Source organism: Poeciliopsis prolifica, unplaced genomic scaffold (assembly GCF_027474105.1).
Source record: "Poeciliopsis prolifica strain line A6 unplaced genomic scaffold, Auburn_PproV2 SCAFFOLD011, whole genome shotgun sequence".
Taxonomy (NCBI): Eukaryota; Metazoa; Chordata; class Actinopteri; order Cyprinodontiformes; family Poeciliidae; genus Poeciliopsis; species Poeciliopsis prolifica.
The window spans coordinates 11,598,604-11,624,887 of NW_026562386.1; the positions used below are offsets into that span (position 1 = coordinate 11,598,604).

Here is a 26,284-nt window from a genome sequence, read left to right on the forward strand (position 1 = left end):
AAGTCTATGATCGATGTAATTTGAATGGATTGCAACATATTACAATTAACTATGTGGAATTGGATTCAAATCTGACTAAATTATTAGATTTAGTCAGCCAGATTGCTTATATAAGACAGCAAAATGATGCAGTACCTGTGTGCTTGCACTAGGCCGTACAGCAGATGTGGTGCCGCTAACATCCTGGATCTCCACCCGGCTGGACAGAACCCCAAAACATTGTGAAACCTCCTGGTAACAGATCCTCCTGATAGCGAGATGGAGACAAGAAATTACCATAAATATAAGCTAAAGTAGAATAGACATTTTGAGCAGCTTTTGCCATTAACAGGGCTGAACATATTTTGTGACAAAAGCTGTGAAGCATTTGAGTTTTTGTTTTTCCAACTTATTGTTTGAATAGACAACTGACCTTGGAGACTCATAGAGGGGAACTGTGCGAATATGGAGTTTTTGAATTTCATCAATGGTGCCGATGGTCAGCGTACTGTTGTTAGCCAAAGCCAGACTAAAGAAATCACAAAAAGAGAAACACAAACATAAATAATAATTTACAGGGGAGAAAAGGAAGAAAGCAACAACAAAAAAAAGAGGATAGCAGTTGCTACAAAACCAAACAGACAAATTGTATAGGTCAATGCAGTCTGCAGTAAATGCATGCAGAAAGCTGTGTGTGCTAATACAAATCACTCTAAAAACAAACAGGAAGGAGAGAAAACACTGAAAAAGTTTCCCCGCTGACCTGTCTGGGTAGCCCTCAGAGTTGAGTGGGCACATGTAATTGACTTCCTTCAGATTCACGTTGGAAAACACCAGCTTGTGGTTGGACGAATAGATAACAGTGGGCCGGTCGGAGCAAGCGAAGACGTTTGAGGTGGACAGCGATCTGAAGGTCCGCAGCACAGTGGGCTGCGTGCCAAGAGTGACCTTCTTGCGCTCGCTGAGGGCTCCTGGGAAAACAGAATGAGGTCAAGGCGTATATTTAACTCCAGGTGGAAAGGTGGGTGTTCTAGTTGTTGTTAAGGTCGGAGGAACAATTTGCAGTAATGTTTGTCCTTGTGTGCTCAGCGAGCCCCGAGCTTTGTTTAGAGCCACCTGCCTTTACTGGTTTTATCTCGTTTTTAATATGCGTGCAGTAAAGGCATATATGGCATACTCAGCATACGACCTGGCTCTGTCTTTTGATGTTCAGGTCTTCTCTCCCCTCTAACTAACATACTATATATCTGTGATCCTGTGATCTGAGCAAACCAAAGTTAATGAGTACATTTATATGCACACTCATACTGCAGTTTCTGCCTTGGTTTTATTCAATTTAGAGCAAGAAGTTTACAGGAGGAGTGATTTGATTATTTTCAAATCCCTGTGTATGTTCCTGCAGCATTACCCCAGTCCTGAATTGGGTATTGAACAGGAGTTTTTTATTGTCTGTAAACAATCGGAGGAAAAACAACTATTTATTATTTACTTGGTTGAAAGAAAACTCATCTGCAACTCTGATATTTGAGTCACTGTCAACAATACTTCCAAAGTTGCAGCACTTCTCTTTAGTCATGAGGCAGAATAGTATTTCAGACAGATGATATGACAATACAACGTCATCTTGTGCACTGAGGAAATTATGTTATAATCTGTAATGACAATAAGATGCAGCTTTAATGGAATACATTTTAACACTTGGCTGCACTTTGAAATCTCATCACTTGTTAATGTCCTGAGGGGTAAATAAAGTTGGATGCAACTTATGTACCATTTAATGTGCAAATAATGAAACAAGAACACAGAATTAATCTGGTTTACCCTGAGTTCATAGCACTTCTCATAATTAGAAAAAAAGAAGCCAATTGTGTGTATTCAAACAATTCAAATTTCATTTACAGCTGGTGAAATCTGTGGTAAAATGTCTTTTTGTTGACAATTTTCCAATTATATACAGTCAAGTGGGTACTTTGACAGGATGAAACCGTTTTACTGGCATCTTTTGGCTTCCGAGAGCCACAATAGAAAAGTGCAATGCGTCTTACTTATCAATATATTTACCTACAGGCAGCTTACAGTTAGCTGAAATAAAAACAAACAAAAAAATAGGGCGGAGCAATTAAAAAAATGTTTATACCTCTGTCCAAATAAAAGGAAGATTGAAAACTGCTCTTGTTCCTTAACAAGCTACTCGTTAGAGTTTTAATTAGATGAGATGGGCAAACAACCAAACAGAATGAGGTCAAGGCGTATATTTAACTCCAGGTGGAAAGGTGGGTTTTCAAACAAACATTACTGCAAATTGTTCCTCCGACCTTAACAACAACTAGAACACCCACCTTTCCACCTGGAGTTAAATACACTCCTGATCAAAATCTTAAGACCAGTCAAAAAATTGCAAGAATTAGCATTTTGCACTAATGAATCTTAAGAAGGTTCTAAGTAGAGCTTCACAATGTTAAAAGAAAACAATCAGTGCAAGAGACAAGAACATTTGAGCGGGGAATTTTCTGAAAACTGCATTTACACTCAAACATGATTTTTTCAGCTGATCAAAAGTTTAAGACCATAGTCTTTAAAAGCCAAAAGCTGTGCAAAAATCTGGATTCCATGTCATTTTCAGTGAAGTCTTTACACTGTCAAGACCTCCTGATGGCAAAAGCAAAAAAGCTCACTGACTTTGAACGTGGCAGGATTGTTGAGCTGCATAAGCAAGGCCTCTCACAACGTGCCATCGCTGCTGAGGTCGGACGCAGCAAGACAGTCATTTTGCATTTCTTAAATGATCCTGAGGGTTATGGAACAAAAATGTCAAGTGGTAGACCCAAAAAAATTTCACCAGCTCTGAGCCGCAGGATCCGATTGGCTGTTCGTCAAGACACGGGATGATCCTCTACCCAAATTAAAGCCATTACTGGTGCTGACTGCAGCCCAATAACCATCAGACGGCATCTGCCAGAGAAGGGCTTCAGAAACAAAAAACGTCTTCAAAGGCCACGTCTTGTTCAACGCCACAGAATTGCCCGTTTGGACTTTGCAAGGGTACACCAAACATGGGACATTGAAAGGTGGAAGAAAGTTGTCTTCTCTGATGAGAAAAAATTTAACCTTGATGGTCCTGATGGCTTCCAACGTTACTGGCATGACAGGGAGATCCCACCTGAGATGTTTTCTACACGGCACAGTGGGGGGTGCCATCATGATTTGGGGTGCGTTTTCCTTCAATGGAACAATGGAGCTTCAGGTTGTGCAGGGGCGTCAAACAGCAGCTGCTATGTGGAGATGTTGCAGCGGGCATCCCTCATGACTGAGGGCCCTCGTCTGTGTGGTAATGATTGGTTTTTCAACAGGACAATGCTGCAGTTCACAACGCCCGCCTGACAAAAGGAGTTCTTCCAAGAGAATAGCATCACTCTTTTGGACCATCCTGCATGTTCCCCGGATCTAAACCCAATTGAGAACATTTGGGGATGGATGGCAAGGGGAAGTTTACAAAATGGACATCAGTTCCAGACAGTGGATGCCCTTCGTGAAGCCATCTTCAACACTTGGAACAACGTTCCACTAGTCTCCTGGAAACACTGGCATTAAGCATGCCTAAACGATTGTTTGAAGTCATCAACAAGAATGGTGGAGCTACTCATTACTGAGTCCTTTTTTTTGATACTTTGATTTCTCTTTTGGGGGGTTTTCGGGTTTTTTTTGAGATATGGTCTTAAACTTTTGATCAGGTGGAAAAAATCATGTTTGAGAATAAATGCAGTTTTCAATTAATTCCCCGCTCAAAAGTTTTTGTCTTTTATTATTGTTACAATGTTTCTTCTTTTAACATTGTGAAGCTCTACTTAGAACCTTCTTAAGATCAATAGTTCTAAATGCAAATTCTTGCAATTTTTTGACTGGTCTTAAGATTTTGATCAGGAGTGTATATGCCTTGACCTCATTCTGTTTTTTTATCATGAAAACAAAAACTAAGGTCAAAACGAAATGTTTTAAACTGTGACTTTAATGAAGAATTTAAGAAGCATGCTTCTTAAAAGAAGAGAGTCGTGTCCTCCAGCTCCTAAGCAACAAATCTGATGCAGTTAGGGATTGTCTGCAGAATTTGCTTGAGGATTTAAGCCTGAACACAAAAATGGACTAAAACTGGCCTTGAATGCTATGAATTCTTAATAATGCTGCTCCTGTGATACTCAGTGTGTAAAATATAAAATCTTCTTCTAACACATTTCCTGAAAAATCTACAAAGATGATCCATAGTGGAAACTGGAAATAAAGAATGTTAAAAATGTGAAAAGGAGTTTAGGTTTTTCTATTTTAACATCTTCTCCTGATGCACAACATTTATGAATTATTTACATTTATCAATGCGATGGACTTTACTCTCCACATCTTATCTGTTTACTGAAAGTATTCCTGGTTTAATGCTTTTGTATTAAACCTTTGGTGCATGCTCGCACTGAATTAATGCCACTGAGTTAGTGTACTATTTAGAGCTGCAACAAACGATTATTGTATTAATAAATTCTATCAGTTATTCTGATAATCAATTGGATTAGACAACTGGCACATTCAGTAGACTTTTTATTTAACTATTTAAGCCCTTTAATATATTACTGGAAATACATAAAACAATGCCAATGAACAATTATTGCCTTTTTTTGAGTCTGTCTGCCCTAGTTAATGACTGATTACTAAATTAGTTGACGATTAACCTGATTAATCCCTTCAGCTCTAGTAATATTTATTTTCCATTGAAAGCACTCCTGGCTCAGAGCGATAATTAATTATTCATAATCAGATATAAAGTTCACATTTTTATCTCATACTGTGCATTGGGATGATGTCTGTTGGTAACCATCTTAAAGATACTGAAGTTCTTGGATTTCTACAACCTTTAGAGTTATTTTGTGACAAAAGCTTCACTGGTAGTCCTGCAGTTCTGACTGAAATAATATTCCTACAAACAGATAGATCTAAAAATGCAATGTTTTCAGATGTACTGGGGAGAGCGTTTGTGCTGGTGAACCTACCAGTCTGTAGGTCAAGACCAAAGTAGAAGAGTGCTCCATCTCCCAGGGCACACAGCAGGTAGTAGCTGCCTTCAAAGGTGGTCATTAGGATGGAGCGAGGGATGATCTCTGAGGACATAAACAAACCGCTCATTTAGTTTTCTTCTGCAGGGAATAGTTACATCATCACGGCACTAAATGACTGCCAAACAGTTTTTGTGAGAGGAATTTTATAGGGTTTCTTCATAATTACATACTGCAGGATAAACTTTCTTCTTTGACTTTGAAATGTTTTCTCTGACTCAAAGCTTTTTTTTTTTTTTACATTGGTGGAACTTTCTCTAAAAGGTAGCAGTTACACTTTTAACTTTGAAATTAAGAAATAAATTGTGTGAGTAAAGAGTAAAGATGGACAAAGTGTTTGAGAAACAATTCTTGGCTTTCAGTTCAATAATAAACAGGTCAATTTTCAAATTATTACATAAACTTTCTACTTCAAGTTTTCTAGTCCAAACCCTGCAGACAGACTACAGGATACCCTTCTTAAAAAGAGACAAGTTTAAAAGGCTTAAATATTAAACAACTGCCAGTCAAATACAGATGGAGAAACTGCAGCAGCATCGAGGGAAAGCAGGGGAGCATTGTAACAGAAAGGTAGAATCCATACAGCATCCCTCCAGCATATTTTAAAACCAATCCTATCCACCTCCTGAAATTTTGAAACAAATTGAGTGATAAGCTAAAAACAAGGATTTTTTTATTTTATTTTTTAAATTACCTCCAAAACTGAAGTGATTTTTAAAAAATCCTCAAGCAAAACAGAAATGGTTTGAATAACAAATACCAGGCTGCAATGTTTGTCGTAGGGTTTACTTTAACATTTATCTTTAAAATGAAGCGTATAGTCTGCCTCACAAGATGCTGCCCACATCCTAAAAGGCAAATAAATCCTCACGAGCAGACAGAGCGTCTTCTCCCTGAGGCTGACAGAACAGCTCGCTCCTATAGAGCTGCAGCCAAAATCATTCAACCTCACACAGTAAATAAGGTTCATTGGAAAATGTCTAAATTACTCAAGATTTTTTTAAATATACATATTACAAAATAACTGTTAAAATAGTTCAATATTACAATAATGTTTATCAAAACCAAATCCAAGTCATCATTTGGCTTTTAATGATGACTGAAATACCAAAATAATTCATAACAGCACATACAAGATGTGTTTCATAGGATTCAGATGGCCATTCCAAAAGATTAAGAGTTTGTTATTCTTAAGCCACTCTGTAGCTGTGATCTGACAGTATCTTCTTCATGAAATGTAAACAGAAGCAGGATCAGACTTTAGAAGTTGTAGGATTTCTCTTTGAAAAATACCTTTTTTGGTTTGCATTAGACTTCACCTGCACATTCACACTTCCCTGAATGAACCAAACTTTCTAGTTTCAGTTTCATTAAAGCAGACCAAATAGGCCTGGGGTGGATGCACCATTAATGTTAGGCAAAGATAAAGAAAATAAGGTTAGTCTTCTTACATAATATATGTAAACATTTATGTTTCATTGTGTATGTAAAAACATCATATAATTATTACACAAATATTATCTGCTTGTTTTACAAACCTTTAGGTGTTAGTTTCCATTTTGTTTATCCTTGAATCTCTGATTTTGCAGAACTAAGCACTAAACTGTGCAACATAATACACCCAGCTTCATTTGACAACAACTCCACCTGCTCTCATGTCAGACTGATTTCCCTTTTTCTTGTACGCTCAGCTCTATTTTCTCCTCTCACCTCCGCCCAGCATTTCCTTGTGCAGAGCCGTGAAACAGGGCAGTTTGAGCACACGGGCAGAGATGTCGGTCCACAGTCCCACAGCGCAGAGCGTGGACTCGTTGCCACCCTCCCCCAGAGGTGTGATGTCCAGGCAGGCCACCTCATGCTCCATCTCTGTGGTGCTGAGGAGTAGGAGGAGGAGATGAGAAAATCATCAGCTGGCTTCCACACATGTTCCATGGAGGAGTGTGTGTGCATGACGCACAGCAGACAGAGATCCATAAAGATAGTTGGGGACAACTGTCAATGACACTGAGCAAGACCTGTAATGTAATACATGTTTCATCTCATGTGAGCTGCAATTTGTTAACTATTAAAACAATCAGATGTTCAGTCATACGTTTAGGTCAGATTAAAAATTTAGGACAATGTAATTGTCTGTTTTAATAGCATTTCTAACTAATTTATTTATTTTTTTTTATTATTATTATTTTTAAATGATACCATAGGTATTAATATCTCAAACTTTTACAAAGAGACAAAAAACACTGGACATACAAACCAATCAAATATCTGCAATGTTTTATTGATTTGTACCAATACAAACCAATCTCACTGCCCTATCTCACTGTAAATTATCCAAGTGATTCCGATAAGCGATGTAAAGATAATTAATATTTTCAATTTGTTGAGTATATGTGCTTCAATTGCTTCTGACAGGAGAGTATCAGTCTTCAATATGTGATTAAGCAAACTAGGCCTGTGAAACATTCAAACTATTTTCTGCCCCAGAGCAAACCAGCACGTTATTGATGCAATCCAAACACTTCTTCATAGCCCTGATGAGTCTCTTTTATCATTTTATTACTTACAAGCACTCAAACAGGAAACCAAACATTGTGCTTCAAGCAGCCCTGTTGGCCCTTTTACAAGCTGTTTCTCCCTCAAAGAGAGGAAAAAGACAAACAGAAAAAAAAGAAAATACATTTTGCATTTTCTGTTTATTGGAAAGGAAAAGCAAAGATAAACATTTATAATGCACCATGATGGTAAACCCCAGTCTGAAACACCTTGAAGCTGCACTCAGATAAAAACAACATTACGGCGTGCCTCAGGACCTCTTACCAGGCCTTCAGGCTAACACAAAACCTCAGTTTTCAAAATGAAGGCAGGAAACTGATGGATAATAACACATAAACAATGAGTTTAAAACATTTAATGTTAAAGAGCTACTTAGATGCATTTAATAAATGAACACCAATTCATTCCTTTTTTACAGTGGGAAGCTATTTCTACAAAAAATATACCACAGTGCACAGTGTGTTCTCATTATACACTGTATATTAATGGATGTACAAGCATCACTCCCACCATCACATATTTTGATTATGATTCTATCAGTCTTATCAGAGTTGATACAAGATTTGTGCTTTTATTTGAGGTATTGGTCACAAATTTAGACATTAAAAGATTCAGCTTTTTTTTTTTTATAACACATCTGAAGTTAAATAAAATCTGCAGCAAGTTATTTGATATAGCTAGAAGTTCGGAATTATCGGATTAGAGACAAACATTGACAAGAACTAAATGTCAATGAAGCAAATCAGTAAAAAAAAAAAGTGTTTTTTTCTTTGCAAATTGGATTAAAGCCACATATTTTCAACTAAAAATCTTAATCATCCCTCACAATATTTATTAAACATTTAGAAAGTGTAAAAGATTAGCAAATCAAGCTGTTCACTTATTGTTCATTTTATTTAATTTAATAAGAAAACATCTTGACATAAATATTTCAGGAATAATTAGCAGTCTGCAATCTGTGGTATTAACTTGTTTTAATATTAGCTTACACAAACAGCAAGAAGATGAAAATAAATATTGCAACACTTTTACGTATTGGACCAATACCAATATGTTAAAAAAAAGTACAAACATAGGTCAAAACAAATGTTACTGCTAACGCATTGTGTATTTCTACTTCGGAAAAAAAAAAAAAAAAAACTCCTCCAATGTGATTGCATTAAAACAATTCAGCAAAGGAGAAAAGACAGAGAAGGCAGTCATGGGAAGACAAATGATGCCAAACAGGATGCTACAACAGTTTTTGAGGTAAATCACTATTTCACACAGTGCCAGGTAAGCACAGATACCCGTTGTCCCTTACTAAGTGAAAATCAATATTTAAGACAAACTGAATTTGCGCGAGCTATCTTTGAAATCAAAATTGTTTTGATGATCTGAGACCTTCAGCTGTATATTGTGAGTGATTCCCCAGGTATTCCTACCTGATCTGTTTGAGCTCTCCTGCGAGGATCTGCAGGTAGTACAGGGCTCGTCCCACAGCAAGCACCACTTGTGTGTGATTGCAGGCGGCTACACTGATGTTCTTGCCCTGCGGCTCCTTCCATTCACTAACCAAGGCCTTGCTGTCCTGGACCACCAAGCGCACAGAGCCTGATGTGATCTGGAGGGACAAAGAGACCTTTTAGAAACAATAACTTGGCTGGAAAATTTTTTTAAAAGGAAATAAAGAGCAAGGCTTTTCTTGTGGAGCTTAAGAATAAAATCTTTAAAACGGAGAAAGGATTTTTAATAGAGTTGGACAGAGCAAAATAAAAAGCTTTTTATTGATCGTCGAAGGAGATACTAAAACAATGTTTTAACAGAATTACCTGTGTAGCAGATACACACTGAATGTTGAAAACAAGATAAAAGTGGAACCATAAACACACTGTTTAAGCCTTTGTATTTTATATCTTATTTATTAGGAACTATCAGATCCTTCATTGGAAAATTAGGCACTTAAATCTGGCAATTCATCAAAGATTGTGTTTATCAGACTGCTAATATTGTGTCTTTTTATATAAAATATATAAGGAAACACTCATCTTTGTTTTTCTTTTCTTTTTTACACATTTATCAGTTGTTTATTTTCCTCCAACTGCATCTGTAAAAGCTTTAGAATACAACGCCTGAGGCTAAAGCAAAACACACATTTATTATCCTTAACTGTAATGATTTAAAAAGAGCCATGCAGCAATGCAGAGACAAAAACAAAAGAAAAGAAGCTATAGAGACCTCATGATTAGACTGCAGCAGGTACGGAGAGGAGTAGAACTATAAATGGAGGTGTTGCGTTGTTTGAAAGGCCCGAAATACGGTTGTGTAATGAGATGTGAAAGTAGCATATATTTGATACAGGAGGCTTCATAGAATCCTTGAAATCAGCTGCAAAAGATGGAGAACAAAATGGTTCAGGTGCTAAGGTTTGTTTTACTTTCTATGCAAAAATGAAAGAGCTTGTTTTAATTTCTATGAATGTTTAAGCTATCTTATTTTTTGTATTCATGTGTTTTTATATCCTGATGGTGTGATTCAGTATAGTTGCTAAATAAATTTGGAGTTTTATTTTAAGCAAAACTGGTGCCCTTATGAGGGTGTTTTAACACAATCTTGCTTTAAGCTACAAACTTTCATCTCCAGGCTCACATACTGAAAATAAAATGCTACACAAGCTATTTCTACATTGTACACTACTTCACTTTTTTTATTATTATTATTAATTTATTTTTTACCGTAACTTTTTTAATTGGTAGGATGCATTAAATATGGCTGATTTTGCAGATATAAGGTAACAAAACAATTTTGGGCAAGATTTGCCCTGGAGAACATTGAAAAGAACATGTTGGGCAATCTCCAACAATGTAATTAAGTGCCTTGCCAAAGAAATAACAACCTTTGATTTATTTTATTTGGAATTTTTTCATGTAGCGTATGAAAATTTGCATTTTAATGTGATATGCACAATCTAAGTAGCATATAATTAAAGTGGAACCATGATGAATGGTGGAATTGTATTCAGTTCCCCTAGAGTCAGTACTTTGTAGACTTAATTTTCTCCCCATTCTTTAAAAAACAACGTCAGATAGACTGAGATGGACAGCTGTTATGAAAAGCAATTTACAAACTTGATAGTTCTGTATTTAGTTCTGGACATTGACTCGGCCATTCTAACTTACAACTATTCTCTTATTTACACCAGTGATGGCCAACTTCAATCCTCAATAGATGGGGTACTTTATGTTTTGAATATGTCCCCGTCACCCAACACAGTAGAATCAATGGTTGATATGCTTCCTCTGTATTTTATCAAGTTCTGCAAAAGCTTCATAATGAACCATTAATTTCACTCCAGTATGTGAAACCAGGGGTGAATCTAAATCACCCGATTTGCACCATTTCTTTGTGACTCTGGCTTTGTGGTTGCTGTCCTGGTGCAGAAAGAGCAGTCAGGCCAGGGATATTTTTCAACAACTTATTGCTTTATGTACATGAATATGCTTTCATGATGCTGTTTGTTCTCTTATGTTTTCCAATAGACCTTTACAGACCATCTGTTTTCATACCAACACTAATTAGACAACTTTTGAAGGGAAATAGTTGATCCCCATTTGTTGAGGCTGAACATTATATTCAGCCTCAACGGAAAGAGGCTGAATACAAATAAGTTAAAATATATTTGTTACATTTTAATTTGTGAGTACATCTTCATACCACTTATAATTGTCTCAACTTCACAATTATAAGGTATTTAGAGATGATTTGTTGCATTTGTTGCATTTATGACCAGTTCCACGGTTAGTTCCATATTAACTTGTCTGAGCTCTGATTTGTCCCCTTTGAGGGGAGTACGAAGGCTTTTCTTGACACTCAGCATTGTTTAAAAGCTGTGCCTTTAAATTATGGGTCTTATAGAACATGCTGAGGAAGAAGGCACATTCAGCCTGCTTGAACCTGTTTACCAGAATAAGCTGCACACCGTTTTTACAGCGAGGTTAATTAAAACACCAAAGCTGGTGCAGGATGATGGGACCAAAATAATGAGTTGCACCGATGCTAAAAGGCTGCGAAGGCCTGCAGTGTCAGACATGCACATCATGCATTATAAACAATGCTTTCATGTTACATAAAATAATTTTATTTATAGTTTATACAAAAGTACTGCTGTGCACGCAGATTTTTATGTCCTTATATATTGTATTTAAAAAGAAATTTCTGCATCTTGTTGCAGTTGATTCATATATTGCTGCAAACAAACTACCACACAAGTTTTCTATTTTTGTCAACATGACAGCTAAAGAAAAAAGTATTTGTCATTCTGAAACTTTAAAGATGTATTTAAATGAAAATAAACTTCTATCAAATTAGTTTATAATAGCCCTGAGGGACAGAGGGGTGAAACAACTTTTAAAATCTGAATAATATAAATAAGTACTTCCATTGTGAGTTTTTTTTTTTCCAGTATTAGACCATGAGCAGAGTTGTCACAAGAGCCTACATATTTATTTGCTAGAATGGCCTGCAGAAATAACCTTCATTAAAAACAAAAATACAGGTTTAAAGTTGTATTTAAATGATGCACAATATTCATTACAGGCCAGTATAAAATGCATGAAATCTTTTTGCTGCCCTTATACTTTGGACTATCAAAACAAGTCACTGAAAAATCTGATTCAGCAAAGTGTTACAAAAAATGATGAAACATCATAATTAAAGATACATATTTAGAAATTTATTCTGGATTTTTGGGACGATTAAGTCAATTTTAAATTGGAATGAGTAAAGATTGTAAATAAGATCAACAAACCGCTGTTTTTTAGATTTAAATAAAATCGACTTTAATAGACAAACAACAAGAACCACATATGTAATTTCTTGATGACATAACACTTTGTGATTCTAATCTTAAAGTCACATACTGGCTGGAGAAACTGAGTGAAAAATGGTTTTGGGATTGGATTTTAAATAAACTGGAGTAATAATCCACAGATCTTTAATAATTAAAGCCTTGTAGGAACAGTGTCCACAGAGATGCTTTCCTTGAGGCTTAATATTGATGGGATCAGGAATCCTAATGGTTGTTGCAATTTATATCTGAAAACATAGAGATCCAAAGTCCTCTGGCATAACTTCACCAACATTTACTGCATGGGGAGAGACAAAAACCTGGTGATGCAACACCTGAAGTACTAAGAAATTCAGTTATTACCATTGGAGTTTGAGCTTCTGCCTTTAAAAAGAGCACTGATCCATTAATGAAGTTGTTATTTCAGTTTTTTTTTAAATATCCCATAAACTGTAAAATATTCCAACGTTATCAGCTCAAATCCCTTAAAGATGCTTTAATGACTCTTTCTACCTCGGTCTCCACAAAAACACTGAAATCAGAAGGTCCTGCTTTATGTTTAACTATCCCCACTAAGTTTGACTGATCCTATTTATGTATTTGAATGCAAACAATGTAGAACATTATTATTCAGGGTGGGTTACAAACCTGAATGAGTTGTTTGTGTGCAACATTTCCACAGTAAAATGTCTGCTGGTTGTCTACAAAACCTGGCAGCTCGGTTTCTTCAACTTCCTCCCCGCTCAGCATCAACACTCTGGAAGGGGAAGAGGAGAAAAAAAGTAACAATATACTCGATTTCTGCAATCAGACTTTATGCCATAAATATCCAGCAGGTTACACAGTAGACTCTCACCTCGTCTGACCCACGAAAGACAGTACCAACATATCATCTGTCTCGCGGCCTGCCTCAGAGCGAAGTGGCCACAAGCCTGGAGGGGAAGGATTCAAGGCTAAAATGTAATTACAGCACCATACTTAAATGATCGAATTCAATCTTTAACTATTCTATCTGTTGAATGCAAACATTTTTGAAGATGAATCGGCTTCAGATTCTTCTCAGAGAGCAAATCGATAGGCAAGTAAATAATTGCCCCTCCTGGCAAAACGAGGGGGCAGGCCAGCAGCCGGGACGTTTGGGGCAGCCGGTGTCAATAAACAGCTGAAGCCTAACAAGTGCAGGCAGACCTTTTAGTGGCCTGTGTGTCTTGTTTAGGCAGCAGACAAATCCTTAGAGAGGAACCTAATTTTGCGGGATTAAAAAGGTTGTAAAAACCCGACGGCATTTCTCCACTTGACAGTTTCCCCACAGCGGACGGCGAAGAGTTCTTCGGTTCACTAAATGGAAACAAATGTCGCCAAAACTCGACACTGGCAACTTTCCTGGCGCTTTGAAAGCAACAGCCAAGACCTATGACATGCTTGCCATCTGCTCGGTCTCGGGTGCCAAGCTTGGATGAGCAAACAGCTGGCACCTTGGCTGCTGGGGGAAACAGATGTGCAGGTTAAAGTACCTCTACTGGTGAGTCAGTGTAGGATTAAGGGCTTGATAAAGTCAGGACTTAAGAGGAAGCTGCTGTATGAGACAGAGGATTCAACAAAGAGGAGACACAAACCTTTGATTCCCGGCAGGTCGATGCTGGCATGCTCGTGAATCCCAATGCCGTTGCGGATGATCCGCAGAGAACCCTCCTTGAACGCTCCAGAGCATGTCACCAGCTGGAAACAATAAAGAGAGATAAAATCACAGAATAACACCAGCTTGAGTTCTCCGTTCTTAAATTCTAATGAAATTTGCGTACTTTTTATGACAAAAGTGAAGATTGCAGACTTTAATAACCGATAATTAACTTGAATTGTGATTGCTTGGTGACATTAGAAAGAAAGGCAAATTATTCAATCAAATCACAAGCAATTAACTTCGGCTTTAGTTAAAGTGAAAAATATTTCGGAAGCTGAAAGTCATTATTCTTTTTACAGAAGATCTTAGTATTTGAAAGTAATGATCTGTTTTTAATAAATAATAGGTCATTTCATGTGATTAGGCACAGCTTACATTATATAAAGAAGTGAAAGATTTTAAGTGTTTATTGATGCTATGACTTCAGCTAACAAAAATGCCACAATTTAGTTTCTGAGAAAATGCAAATCTTACATTAGACCAAAAGAAAACATTTCTAATGGATAAACATGTTCATGTTATGAACATAATGTCAAAAATGCTTTTTTTGGGCTGCTGGTCAGATGTCCAAATTCCTCTTTTTGCATTTAATTTGGAAATCAAGGCCTGAGTGTTTACAGGAAGGGTAGAGAAACACATACTTCAAGTTTTGGATTGTGTTTGAGGTCCATTGTGACGCTTCTGATAATTTAGGGATCCATGCCATCTGTTGGTGTTAGTTGATTGTGATTTGTCACATCTAACGTCCACCAGGAAGTTTCAACCTTCCTTCTGATGAAAAGCTTTATATAGTAGGTGTTGGCACTTGCCCATGCTGACAAAAGTGTCAGAGAAACATGCTCCATCAAATTAGTGTCATATATAAAACACTTGGTTGTGAATTCATCATCATTGTCTTTTTCTTGGGTTTATTGGCACTTGACATACAACTTGGTGTGTATTACCTACTCCAACTGGTGAGGGGTACGAGTCAGAGTGGTAATATAGCTCAGATGTACTTATATGATTAAGATTATGTCAGTTTCTACAACAAAGGGGGTAATTATTTACGTTTGCATACTTTATTTCAATTTTAGTACAGAACTCCATATTGAGCCCAGATATTATAGTATTGTTTCATTTTCAGATATTTTACTGCTCAGAAATGTTTATGTATACACTATTAAAGTAATTTGTACCACTATACTGTTTAGATGTGCAGGAAAACTGTAAGAGCTAAATAATATTTCAAATTATTAATTGGTAATCCAATGAATTATTTGTATACTACTTATTACTAAATAAGCACTTTATGTAAGCCATGATTGTTAAAATTCCACAGAGAATCTACATAATATGAGTTTAAGTTTTTATATATATATTTTTAAATTAATAACTTTTGTGATGAGATTCTATGTAATTGACAAAATCTTCAAAACTTTAGACTGAAACAAATTAAAATGCAACGTGTCACTCCAGGTGCATGTCCCAGTAGAAGAGCCGTCACCTATCTGCATTTCAGCAGCTCTGTGCTGAATTAGTTGACTGCAAAGCTTCTGAGACTGTCATTAAGAAACATGACAGCATTATAATCCAACACCACAGAGGTTAATAAATCTGCTTTTCTGTGCAGCCTGACTGCAGTGCGCCTGAATGTTATTTATTCATCTAGTCATGGTACACTAACAAGATTAACACCAGGCTCACATAATCTCACCCTGTACCACCTGCCACCCAACAGTTTCATCTTGATGCAAACAGTCATGATGGACCTGGCAACCTCCCCAAACATGTTCTCAAATTCCCTGACATAGTCAAATTCACTCTCAGGCGACGCCCAGGGCTCTGATAATCTTCTCAATTTGTTATTTTGCAAAACCCAAATATTAAGCTGCACATCTGTGCCCATAATATTCTGCTGGGACTATATGTTGAGCTGCTATGCTTTTTTTTTTTTTTTCTGAGAGGTCAAACTGCATTTTGTCTGGGAAATTGTGACTCAGTTCTCTGCGTCTCTTTTTTTCTCCCCATTAACAGTCTTGGAATGCGTGTGCATCAATTAACTGGGTAAAATGCTCAATGGATTTGCAGCAAATGGCAAATTAAAACAATTGGGATTAGATTTAGTTCTGGACCTCTGCAGAATAAAATGAGACAGACAGTGTGTATGGATGAAAGCGGTATGTGGCTGATGGCGCGCTTGTCTCTGCCCAGAGACTGCTGCCTTTGGAAGCGGATCTAGTGCCCTGAAGCCTGGAGCCGAACCCTGCCAATAAAACCTTCTGCACAGCATCTCTGTTTCCCTTTTCCCTTTATTCCACTGCTTCTCCAAGTCTACATAAAGTAAGACAAATGATCAAATAAGAAACCTGTTTTTGCAAAATTATGAAATCTTGATGGAAATATATTACGGTCACGCCAAAGGCTCACACAATCCGTTAGTTTGTGGTTGCATATAAAGAATGGACAGGATTTTTAATGTAGCAAAATAACGTGAAGACAAAAAAAATTATATGTAACTGCATTTTAAATGTGACATTAAAATTCAATCCGGGTTATCCTGGCTTATTTTCACAAAACACAGTTTGACATTTACTCAAGGTAAACCGAAATGAGGAATGGTCAGAATACATGCAGATGACTAATATACACATAATATGAGGTCTTTAAAGTTACAGAGAGTATTGGAAATACCGAAGGAAAAGATCTAAACAACAATCTGCCTTGTGTAAATTGAACAGCAATTGAGGTTTGTGTACTCGAGAAGTGTTTTAACACTGAACATAACCACAATCCAAGAAAATAATAGCTGACCCAACTTGGATGCCACAACACTAGATGAATATTAATGTAGTGCACCAAAGTCACTGGCAAGATACAAGACCCTGAAGGAGATGAGAACAAGAGTAGTTAAAAAGTCTTGACTTTAAGATGAAAGAAACACAGACAGAACAAACCGAAAGAAGAGCTGAACATTTACCTGGCCCTGACCCTGCCTCTCCAGATCCACCACACACATGTCCACAATGGGCCCCAGATTGGTGAACGTCTCCATTACTGTGACGTAGGAGCCCTGCTCATTGCTGTCCACGTTAAGCTGCAGGCAACAAACAGTTCTTTTTACAAACAGCAACAGAGGATAAATGGTGTATTTTTTTACTAAGTTGGCAACACTGGAAGTCTGAAAATAAAATATCGTAAACTTCAAATGAAGGACTAAAGGTGTAAATGTTTAAACAAGGCATAAAATCCCAAAATATACAAAATACATATTTTAAAGTTTTCAAGGACTGATCTGGGATCTAAGGGTTGGGGGATTTGGTCTGGGCCAACTTGTGTGTAGGCGAAATTAAAGCTGTGAATTGTGGGTTAGTGTTCAGACTTTATGCAGCTGTATCTGTGCTGCTTTTCTCCGGTTTAAGCGCATTAAACTTCAATAAACATTTAAACAAATTGAAATTTATTGAAATCTATAGTGTCTTATGCATGTGTTTATATTTTTGTGGCATGCAATAAATGCAGAATTTGGATAAGAAAATAACTCAAACAAAAATTGCTTCTGATTTTGGTGGGAAATTTGCTGCATTAGCAGCCTTAACCCGAATGTTTTAATAAACAGCGATGGATGAAGGGATGGATGATGGATGAAAACCAGACTTTGTTTTCTTGCTGCTTACCTTCACAAGCTGGGAGTCTCCTAATCTGGATCCAACAAACACCACACCATTGTCCAGGTAGGTCAAACACTCAGCTATAGAGGTCTGCCAGCAAAGACATACATACAATTCTATGTCAAGCCAAAACAATAGCACTCATAAATTATGTTTTCCACAATTTTGTTGTCAAAAGGAAAAAAAATAAATAAATTTAAAAATTATGTCACATTCAGTTCAGTAGTACTTTATTTATCCTAAAGGAAACTAAATGTTGTCCTGACTCCCAACATCAAAGTATCTTTCAGACATTCTGGATGGTGATGCTTTAGGCAAGGACTTCCAATAGTTGTCAGTCTTGGAATGAATTTGGACAAGCCTCTGAATTAAGACTGTTGTTGTATGATGTTAGTCCTGACATCCTAACAGCTCAATTTTCAAGCAATACATGATATTTCACAGTAACTTTTAATGAATGACACCATCATTAAAAGCAATACAGTTGTTAGCAGCACTGCTAATCCACCTCATTTGCTCCTCTTTAAATTTCTCTCTGGTTGTATGATTAGAAAGTTGGGCAGAATCAGACATTGAAGTTAGGAATATGGTAGCTCATTATGATCAGTGAAAAAATGGATGAAAACCAGCTTTAACTTCATGCGTTATAAATAAGAATACACCTGAAGCATCTTAATTTTAAGTTTATAAGAAGTGGGCTTATATATATAAAAAAAGGAAAAATGTTTATAGAAAAGAACTGCTGTCCAACTAGCCAACACAGAAAGATAAGTTCATTTAATGTCTACAAAAAAGTGTCCGCTGTAATTAGAATATGAATCTAAGTTCAAGTTAACTGTTTACCTAAAGTAGAATTAGAAAAACAATTAGGATTTTCATTTCATTTTCTGGCATGAGAAAAATAATGGGAAAAAAAAACAGAAGTTTTTGCAGTTTGTTTGGCAAACTCATTTGCTGAGCATAAAAAATGCATGATCTTATTGATGCAAAAATATCTAGACTTTTCTGTTCGACATTCCAATCAAAAGCTGCTCATGTCTGCCCAAACTAGCTTACAGTTCTACATTTTTTTTTGTAACAGCAATCCATCTCTTGCTGAACACTCAGTCTGCTTGATTGCTTCTGCATCACTCAGAACAAGAAACGAGGGTTTTTGCCTCTCCAAATTCACAGGAAGGTCGTTGCAAGAAGAGTGCTACACATTCATTAAAAGTTGTATATTTCGAACCTGAGATGAGCTTTGAGGACAATATTAAAATAGTCATTGTCCAAAATCTCCCTTAAATGATAATTGACAGTTTAGCAAAAGACACATGAAGCAGGCTTCATTTTTTTTCCTCATCTTCAATAGAAATGCGGCATACCCATTAGCTGCTCATACGGCTAATACCATTAAAGAGTCGATCGTAACAAAAACCCGATAGATAAATAGTTGGAATAAAACCCAGAAGAGGGGGTGGAAAAATCAACAAGCAAGATAATGGATGACCAAAACGGCTAGAGAAGCAAATGGGAGAAATGCCAGAGGACAGTCAGGTGGATAAACAGAGTGAAGACAAACGGAGATAAGGAGGCAGGATGGAGAAGATAAATGAGCACCTCTCCCAGCAACTCCACATGCAGGTCCTTCAGAGCCACGGTGCCGTCCATTAGTTCCTCCTTCTCCAGGAGCAGCATGAACAGACGACCCTCCATGTCTCCCAGCAGGTAGCGCGACCCGTTGGGGTCCACCCGGTTGTGGCAGACAATGGTACTTTGCTGCAAGAAAAAGAGCAGAGTGCAAATAAATATTTTTTAAAAAATGAAGAGTTCAGTCATTTTAAGGAAAATTAATGAATTCACATCAAGTTGACTTTAAAGGGCAGAAATTTTATATGAAAAAGAACATAAAAGATTTCTTGAGGGTTCATCTTGTAAGCCACATTTATAGGCAGTACAGTAAAAATGCATAAAAAGCTTCAATTCAAGTTATTCTGTTGTAGTAGGATAATCGCAGAATGGCAAATTTAGAAAATGTGATCTTTAACTTGAGTTCATTTGTAGAGCGGACCATGCATTTCAAATCAAGTTTATTTGTAAAGCATGTTTCAGCAGCAGTACAATACATTAGCCAGCTATGATTCATGCAACAAACATAACACTTTGTGAAATACCATCATCAAAATAATATCTATCAATTTTCAAGCTATTATAAATTAAAAGTAACTCTAAGCAGGTGAATTTTTAGCTTTGTGTTAAAAGATTGAACTTTGGGGGAACCTCCCAGTGATTTCTGTTTTAAGTAAGGATAGAAACATGCCAACAGCTGTCACAAGTAATAGTGGTCTGAGGACTAGTATTTGCCCTTTCACATCCAACACTGAGGATAGCAAGGGTTAATTATTCTCCATGCTCACTGTTACCAAACAGCAGCAAGGAGGAACATCCTCAGGTCATCATGTCTCCTTAACAACCGCTAGATGGCATCAACACGGAAAAACTAATCATCTTATTACAAATAATTCTGACACAAAAAAGCATTTTGAGTCATGCCCCCTGAAACAGAAATTACTTTCATATATGAGTGATGACAATAACTATAGTTACAAATGTGTCTTAGGTTTATTAATTGGTTAAAATTTCCCAAATGCTCTTTACTCTGTAAATTATTGTGAAATCCCACAAATGTTTTTTGTTTTGTTTTGTTTTTTTGCTCTGGGTCAGTAGAATTAGTTTTGATACATATCAAGAACAGCAACATAAGCTCACAACATTATTATTGTAATCAGGTTTATTATTATGGTTAAAGGTAGTTTTGGTGCAGATGGGTCTTTAGATATCAAATCTGTTTTCTCAACAGTCACACCACACAGAGAGCACAGAGGAGGAATTTTAAGTAGTTTTTACCTCAACCAGCTTTGGGATTGTTTGGAACTAGTGTCAAAACTGACAGGGACAAAACATTGAGAGTGGTTTGCTTGTTTTTCAGCGGGACATGACTGCACACAGATACTAAAAACTCTGTGATGCATCTCTGCCAGCCTTTCAGACAGCACTTCAGATGCTCTTTCTTTAGTGCTGCTATAGCAAAGGACTAGTCCATGAGGTCATTCCTGCCCAATGTATTACAATGTAACAACAGTCTCCTTTTTCTAATGAAACCATTTCTATTTTAGAAATACTTTTTTCGTTTGTAATAATCCAAATTTCCTTTGCGAATCACCAAAGTAAACTGTTTGTTTTTTTTCATAAATACTAGCTATAGCAGATTCTATACTTTAGTTTTAAAAATAGTTCTAAATTCAAATTGGTGTACGAGAAAGAAACTAGTCTAGAACTGCACAGCTGTAAAGACAATAAAGAAACAGTAACACTGCAAACCACATACAGAATTTGAATACAAATGTACTCAATTGTAGAACTTTCTCTACTGATCTGTTAGTTTTACCATATTTACCAATATTCCTAAAACCTCTGCAGATGATTTGTTCATGTGATTCAATGTTGAATCCCTTTTTAAGGGAGAAACATTTTTTCCATTGTGGTCATCCTTTCACTATCTTTAAAACTACAACATTTGGCTTGTTAACAACGGCATGAGATATTTTAAAGATCACAAAGTACCATTAGTGCCCTCTGCAGGACAAGGTATGCAATACTGCTGCACATAAAGAGAGGTGCATTTCTACCAATTAGAATTTTACCACACTAATTAATTTCAAGTTGCACTTCTGCTCATACTGTGCGTGCATTACACGACATATTTTAGGCGTTTGTTTGTATTATTCTTTTAAGATCATAGGATCAAGCAAATAAAAATCCAACATTTAGTTTAAATATGATATGAGGCTAATAAAGAGCTTTTTTTTGTTTGTTTTTTTCAAATGATGTCCATGTATTGTACAGAATATACACTCAGTATTTGGTCAGGGCACATTTTGTATGAATTACATCCTCAATGCAGGAGGTATGGATGTGATCAGTCTGCAGCACTGCTGAGGTGTTAAAGAATGGTTGCTTTAACATCAAACTTCACGTTGAAAGTGTGTTAGCAGGGGGGCCAGCATGAAGTGCTCTAAAATGTCCAGGTAGACGGATTTTCTCACTTTCAACTTGACAGAACACAGTGGACCAACACCAGACAGCCACATTTAAATTTCCCTTACATAAACAATAACAGGAGATTGCCCCACTTTTCAGAAGAGAATATTGCTGTTGTCACTCTCTGCTGTACAAGCCGACACAATTTCTCCTTCACCTGCATGTAGAATTGTTAACTTATTATTTTTGAAATGTACCGTTTTGACATGAGCGCCAGAGGTTTTCAAACCTCTGATGCTCATCTTGGCTCCATGCACCATATAAATTTTGGCAGACATTCCTTCTCTGTTTTCATCTTGGTGCTCCAGGACAACATTTTATAATTACCTGGCAAGAAGTGTAGTTTCAGTCAACTCCAATGATTACAATAAATAAATAAATAAAACATTCACACCTTTTCAACATTTAAAGATAGACTGACAAGTCAAATTTACCCCTCAACCTCCTACAACACACCTGCAAAATGAAGCTCTGTCAACACATATGTAGCAGCTGGAAAATCCCAGCAGCTGCTGGAAGCTTTTAAAGATAGAAAATACCAGCAGAAAGCCAATCTGACATAACTAAAACACAGATGGTTCAAATGAGTCTGAAGAATCAGTCCTGTCCCCTTTTGTTCCTGCTGAAACATCCCTAAACAAAAGTTTAAAAACCAGATAAAAAAAAAAAACAACACTAAAAATAGGTGCTTTGTGTATTTAAATTACATTTCTTGACACATTTTGATAGAATAAACAGGCAGATCCCTGAAATAACTCCTGTAAGCTGCTGAGAAAAGAACCCATTTTTTCTCAAAATGTCAAATGTGAGAATCACAGAACGGCTGGCACTGCATGAATGAGCCTTCAAAGAGGCAGAAATGCCCTCTACTCCTAAGTCAGACTGATAAGTTACTAAGCAGCAGAGCCAAAGGCCTCGACACAAAGACACAGGAGGATAACAGCTGCGTAACTCCAAATTAGAGGCTTCTACATCAGAAGAATTTAAATGTTCTTTCCAAAATTTATGAAACCCTGGCACTCCAGCACACAAAGAGAACAGCCTCTAATTATAGAAGCAAGCGGCTGCTGAAGAGCTCCTCTGGGCATTGAGAATGTGTTCCGAGTGCTACAGACTGCAAGTTAATCTTAAGAACACTAAAACCAGTGCAGGAAGTGGAAGTTATCTGTAAGATACTGCCTCTGGTTGGAATTTAACACCAATTACCATATTCTTAATGAGTAAACATATTCACTACAGGCAAAGACACAAGAATATGTCCAAATAATACACAAACACATCAGATAATTCTGATAGATACACAGTTTCCCACAATAAGCTATGAATATATGAATCTGTTATATAAAGACAATACAACAGATTTCAGACATGTTTTTGCCTTGGATGTAATATCAACTTAATTTTTATTAATAAAGTGTTGCTAAGGTTTCAGTCAGCGTCACTTATTATGCCTTAGAGGAATTTGACTTTCAGATTAAAAGAAACACAAAGACTGTCAAAATAACATAAGATTTTATTTAGTTCTTCTTCCAGTCTGCAGGTAGAAAACACAACACTGCTTCCTGTATTGTGAAACTGTTATTTTTTATTCAATTTCTGTCAAAATTTCTGTCATAAAATGTCATCTAGTCATGATTTGTTTGGTAATTTAGAGCAGAAAAAAGTCAGATATAAAACATTTAGCAGGTTTATAATGAACACTTTGATGAAAACAGAACATTTTGATGCTTTTTACCTTGATCGTTGGTGGAGCAATGGCCAGGTATTTGTCCCCATTGTGGTAGGTGATTGACTCTTGTCCTATGATTATAGCGCCACCAAATGGCTCCGGCACTAAAACACAAGCACAAACGGTAAAATAATTATTGCTAAATTCCAGCATTTGCGCAGAATTTTTCATAACAAATTTAGAACGTTTCCAAATGCAGATGTTCTGGTGTCTTTGCAGACCATTTATGATTACATTTAGAATACACACACCTAGGATTTAAACATGCAAACTGCAAATGCCATAAAGCACCCCAAGAATTTTAAATAAAGAAGAAAATAAATGAGACTGGAAGTAACGTGTCTTACTTCACTTAAGCATCTACAAACTCATAAACACTCTTGGTTATCAAGGCAGTTTTAACCAAATGAAAAATTAGAAATACAGAAATGACAATAGTCTGAGCTGCTCATAATCCAATTCGGTTTCCTTCTAAAAGGACAACAAGGCACAAAATAAATAATTGTGCTGCACAATCTTTGATCACAAATTATGCATCAAAACATGATTCTACTAACGTCACAAAAGTACATTTAAGTGCAGATTGTTGATTCATCTATTTATTAAGTAAAATGTTTTTTTTACTGTGATTAGGGATGCTCGATCAGCATCGAGCATCCTGGTTTTTTGCCGCCGATTCTGATCACCCATGACTTCCGATCACTGCTGATCATCTGGATTGGTTGTTCATTTTTGGCGTTTAGGTATAAATCCTACTGTGTGATCTGGCAAATCTAAAAAAATGGTAATAAATTCAACTAATTTAGACATATACTTGCAAAATATTTGCAAACTATACACCACAGATTATCTGATTAACAAAAGCTTCAATACATGTGTAAAATATCTCGATGTGAGAGATCACTGCTGGGTGGCGCAGAAACGACACTCCGTCTGTGAAATATCACTACCAGTAAAGCGTAGCTGTGGTTGAACAGTGAGAACAGAACCAATGTCTTGCACCCCTAGCTCATTGACTAAAATTATTTTTCTGATTATTTGTTTAGCTTTCTGACCATCATGGTCATCTGGGTGAGTGTTGGTAGTTGCTCGCTGCTTTATCTGCTGTCTGATCGCTCCGGATCTCTTTTTGTCCTACACTGAGCCTCGATATAACCATATTTCGTCAAGTCCTTGTTGTATATTAGACTTGTTATATTGATGAATTTTCACACACCAGGTAACGTTCCATCGCAACACACAAATGTCCCCATTCAATGTGGTGCAACTCCTCATCACATTGCTTATCATTTCTTGCTGCGCTCTTGCACAGTGTGAAGGAAAGAGGAAACTAGCTGCACACGCAGGTTGTGAAGTGAGATACAGCTGGTTTTGGTGAACGGCAACATGAGACAGTGATCAGTGATCACCTATCACACACTTTGTCATGGAACTCTGACAATTATGATCGGTGGCCGATCAATTGGCACACCTCTAGCTGTGATGCATTTTATGACATGAAAAGGAAAACAAAAACTAAGCTTTGCAGTATTTGACCAGCTAACCACCAGTCACTGACAATTAAGGAGAAACTGGCAACTTCCATAGTTTCTCATGAAACCAACTCATTGACAAAATTTCAAACATTTCATTAAACAAATGAAATGTTTAATGAAAATGCTCACATTTAACCACTAATGGCTCCTTTTCCTCATTTCATTTGGATAGAATTTTTGTTTTCATGATTTAAGCTTGAAGACAATGAAACATGAAATCAAGCCAAACGAACACTTGAAGTTCTCATTTACCTGGAATAACCATGGATGCTTCAGCCTCGACATTCTCCTGTTTCCAGGGGCCCTTGTTGAACTCCTTTTCTCTCAGAGAAACTTCATAGGTCTTTACATGACGTCCTTGAGGGTCCTAAGAGAAACAGGAATGATTTGACTAAAGTAGGACACAAAACATTCTTGCCACTGAACTGATGTTTAAAGCAGTCAATAATGTCCAGTAATGTTTAAGCACATGGAAAGTTGTTTGAGTTCTAGTTTCAAAATGAAGGAAGGAGGTTTAAGATTGGGGACAAAGTCTGGGAATCCAAATATTTTAACATACTCCTTTTTCTGTTTCTAATCCAGGCATGAAAAAGACTTAAACAAAATGTTCATATTTTTTTTTCCAGACTGTGTAGGAAGCCTGAGCTACTGCTTGGAGCTGCAGCCTTAAAAAGATTGCACCGCTTAGAACATCACTATAAATAGTAAGCACAGTTTGGTTTCTGGAGGTTGATGCCTTGTTTTTTTTTTTTAACATGACACATCAAGATGTGTCATGTTAAACTATTACTGTCTTTTCACACTTGAAATATCATTACCTAAATCTGTTATGACTGTTACACTAATTCAAGGAGTACAAAACATAATAACATTTCTAAACAGCTGACATAAACTAATAGCTAAAATGACAAGAATTCTGAAGTCTGTTGTGACTATGGTGATAATTTTTGATACAATTTCAAATTGTGTTTGCTTGCAAGACACCTCAGCAACATGAAATGTCGGTAAGTTCATGTACTGCCTGATACCAAAACAAACCACTGTGACTCCTGCAGGCCAGACATTCCAGGCGCTTGCAGCAAACCCATCCACTTTCTGGTCATGCTGTCCAACTTCTTCTGTTGCTGTTTTGTCTTGCTGTCAGACGCTTTGGCAA

At 36.8% G+C, this 26,284-nt stretch overlaps 1 protein-coding gene across 1 annotated transcript in view; it reads right to left on the minus strand.

The window, feature by feature from the left end:
* ddb1 (damage-specific DNA binding protein 1) overlaps positions 1-26,284 on the minus strand; it is a 44,548-nt gene that overhangs the window by 15,609 nt on the left and 2,655 nt on the right. Inside the window, exons 5-18 of the mRNA XM_055036868.1 lie at positions 25,381-25,495; positions 23,600-23,697; positions 19,384-19,542; positions 17,791-17,874; positions 17,094-17,210; positions 14,070-14,172; positions 13,310-13,385; positions 13,102-13,210; positions 9,053-9,231; positions 6,786-6,949; positions 5,013-5,120; positions 743-950; positions 413-508; positions 136-247 (exon numbers count right to left, since the gene is read on the minus strand). Coding sequence (XP_054892843.1) covers positions 136-247; positions 413-508; positions 743-950; positions 5,013-5,120; positions 6,786-6,949; positions 9,053-9,231; positions 13,102-13,210; positions 13,310-13,385; positions 14,070-14,172; positions 17,094-17,210; positions 17,791-17,874; positions 19,384-19,542; positions 23,600-23,697; positions 25,381-25,495 — 1,728 coding nt within the window. The remainder of the gene's footprint in view (positions 1-135; positions 248-412; positions 509-742; positions 951-5,012; positions 5,121-6,785; positions 6,950-9,052; positions 9,232-13,101; positions 13,211-13,309; positions 13,386-14,069; positions 14,173-17,093; positions 17,211-17,790; positions 17,875-19,383; positions 19,543-23,599; positions 23,698-25,380; positions 25,496-26,284) is intronic.